This window comes from Octopus bimaculoides, chromosome 4 (genome assembly GCF_001194135.2).
Source record: "Octopus bimaculoides isolate UCB-OBI-ISO-001 chromosome 4, ASM119413v2, whole genome shotgun sequence".
In the NCBI taxonomy this organism is placed as follows: Eukaryota; Metazoa; Mollusca; class Cephalopoda; order Octopoda; family Octopodidae; genus Octopus; species Octopus bimaculoides.
In genome coordinates, this window is record NC_068984.1 from 42,026,734 (window position 1) to 42,030,387 (window position 3,654).

Below are 3,654 nucleotides of genomic sequence, written 5' to 3' on the forward strand. Positions count from 1 at the left end.
ATATATATATATATATATATATATATATATATAACTTACTTGGAGACAGTGAGTAGCGTTCGATCATATAATAACATAAATAATACATAAATATATGCATATATCCATACATATATGTACATACCTACATCTATATGTATACATACATGCATATATGGGTACAGGATATCACAAAAAACGTTAAAAACAATGGGAAACGAAAACAGAAAACGAACTTTTTTCGAACAATGAAAAAAAACAAACAGAGAAACGAGACATGCAACATAAAGAATATTTCCCTTCTTCAGTTGTTCCCGTTGCATCTACTCCGCGTTTCGAAGCGGAGATTTTGTATATCTGCATCTTCAAATATACCTAAATTGGTTTGGTTGTATAATGATGAAGGTTGTTATGATCATTAACGATTGGCCGTAGCAAAAAGTCATGACTGATAGTTGAAATCGAAGACGATAAAAATTAAACTATTTACTACGAAACAATATGCCCTTCACTGTTATTAAACAATAATGTATTGCAAATCTAAATAAAGGATTTTTATGATTCATAACCACAAGGTTAGGTTCATGAGGTCCACGTAAATAACTTAGCTTGCGATTAGTTTGTCAAAAGATAACTCAGCTATGTTGCTTATATACATTTTTACATCTGCCATTTGGATAACTAGAAGATGAGAGATGGGTGATGCTTTTATGGGGCCAACACTTTTGGATCTGCTGTCTAAATCTGATGGAAGTGGGAGCTGCTCTGGGCGGCGCATATTCCAGTCACTGATATCTGCATTTGTTGATACGAGTCGTACATGATGTAAAATGAATATTTTTCAAAGTCGATATCGAAGTTGAACGCAGATAAAACCTTTCCATATAAGAAGATATTTACTTAACCTAAAGCTTGGAATAAAGTACTTACCATATACACCAGGCAATACATACAGCCATCACGATGAGCACGAATATTGCAGAGACGAGAAACAGCTGAAAATACAAATATATAAATTAATCGCCATATTAATTTATATGCCCACGGGCATATGGCGTAGCGGTTAAGAGCGCGGGCTACTAACCCCAAGATTCCGAGTTCGATTCCAAGCAGTGACCTGAACGATAACAATAATAATATTAATAATAATAATAATAACAACAACAACAACAACAACAACAACATCGAAAAATACCTTAGGAATGAGAACCCAGGTTCGAAATTTCCCCAAGACACCTGAAGAAAGCTGGAGGGTATATCAGCCGAAACGTTGTGTTAACAACAAACAAGATGAGGACAAATATCCGTCGAAAGTAAGTAATGTAAATAATGTAAATGTATGTATGTATGTATGTATGTATGTATGTATAAAGTGTTATATGTATAAGAAACGCACCGACGAAACATTCTCATGCCCCAAACATCCACAAACTTACAAACACTTAGACACTGATATATGTATATATATATATATATATATATAAGATTATTATGATTGACCGTTGACTGAACACTATTCAATTTTTTTTCTCCGTGTTTTTCTCCTTGTCTCCGTATTCTTTCTGTTGAAGAGCGTAGCTCGAAACGTCAAAGACTTTCCGTATTCCCGAGCGTCATACTAATATATACTTTTGTTATTTACACCACCTGTCCTCGTCTGTTGTTATTTTTTGTATATTCTCCCATATATATATATATATATATATAGATATGCAGGGCAGGGAATCATCAATTAGTAATAAAATTAATAATTAACAATTTCTGCCGGGTAGCTCAGTATGAAAAAAGGCAAGTGTTTTTTACTCTTCTCTATTGTTTTTTGTTCTGTGTGTATCAAAAATATCGCTATCAATCTGGAGTAATAATTTGTAGTTTTGAAATCAGTAGTTCTTTGACTGCTATTTCTGAATTCTCAGTATGTTGGAGAAGCAGGTTACTGTCAATCCCTATATATTTATGATTATGAGTATATATATATATATATATATATATATATATATATATACACGCACACACATGTATACGTACATATACTCACCCATTTCCAAACACATAACTTTTACTTGCTTGGAGTGCTATCTTTTATCTTTTACTTTTATCTTTTATCTTTTACTTTTATCTTTTATCTTTTACTTTTATCTTTTATCTTTTACTTTTATCTTTTATCTTTTACTTGTTTCAGTCATAGGAGTGTGGCTCTGCATGGGCATCAGCTCGGAGGGGTTCTGGTCAAGCAAACTGATCTCAGTACTTGTTTTAAGTCTGCTACTTATACACTCGGCCTCTTTTGCCGAACTGCTACGTTACAGGGACGTAAACAAATCATCGCCATTTCTTAAACTGGAGTGATGGGGGGATAAACACATAGATACACACACACACACACACACACACACACACACACACACACACACACACACACACATATACACACACACACAAAGTTACATTGAGTAGATTGCATTATGCACCTCGCTTGGATATCCACTCACCATGAAACATATGTAACCCGGATCTTATCTACTCCATTCTTTAACTCTTGTGTGTGTGTGTGTGTGTGTGTGTGTGTGTGTGTGTGTGTAGGTTATGAGAGTTAATGGTGTCAAGAAGACCCAAAGGTGTCAAGTAATGCTGAGTAAGTGCTATGGACAGACTATAGTTAAGCTCCAGGTTCGGTGATTATGTGAATGAGGAGTCCAATGTAGGTCATATATCAGCATGCGTATATATAAAATTTTTTTAACAGAATGAGATAAAAATCCAAGGCTGTGAAAGATTTCAGAACATTTATAAATAGGTCTTACAGCTGTTTCCGGGATATTTTATATATAAGTTCCAATAGTATTTAAAATTGGTCATTCCAAGCATAGAGTTTCAATAACACCGTTTACAAACTCTGTGCTTGGAATGACCAATTTTAAATACTACTGGAACTTACTCACAAGGTACAGGAATCTTATATGTATGCCATTCTACCTAAATAATGGAACTGCAGATACAATATCCCTGCATATCTCACGTCTATTTTCATTCCGCCACTTCACTTTCTATTTCATATCTTATCTAGAATAACTATTGCTTAACCATTTTCTCACTCGGTCTCCGATGAAGGGATATATAAAATATCCCGGAAACAGCTGTAAGACCTTCTATTTATAAATGTTCTGAAATCTTTCACAGCCTTGGATTTTTATCTCATTCTGTTAAAATTTATAAATATATATATATAATAATGTATTATTACCATTATTAAATATAATGATAATAATAAAGTGGCCAGCAAGCTTAACCTAAATAGGCACAATATATACAAATAAATAACGGTACCGAAATACCAGCTTGCTAGAAATAGGATTCAACACTCCAAAGCCACAAAGCCATATATATATATATATATATATACTGTTTTTAACAATTTCACCTTAATATCAGAGAATGTGTGACAATCAGTATGTAACACTACAAAGTTCATACAAAGCTTTATACTTTAAATATATTTTATCATCAAAGAATGTATATATGCATTTTAATACTCAGACTGTTTTTTAACATTTTTTATTATTCTCAAAGACTTTTGATAATCTTTTTCTAAAAAAGTGAAACCGGTTAAGTAAATAAATATTTTTAAAAAATAAGTGCATTTTCAAACCTTCTTTCATATATATATATATATAT

General features: G+C 32.6%; 1 protein-coding gene across 1 annotated transcript in view; it reads right to left on the reverse strand.

Annotated features, from left to right (window-relative positions):
* The window catches only part of LOC106881759 (slowpoke-binding protein), a 37,774-nt gene that overhangs the window by 21,414 nt on the left and 12,706 nt on the right, over positions 1-3,654 (reverse strand). The window contains exon 2 of the mRNA XM_052967032.1: positions 910-974. Coding sequence (XP_052822992.1) covers positions 910-974 — 65 coding nt within the window. The remainder of the gene's footprint in view (positions 1-909; positions 975-3,654) is intronic.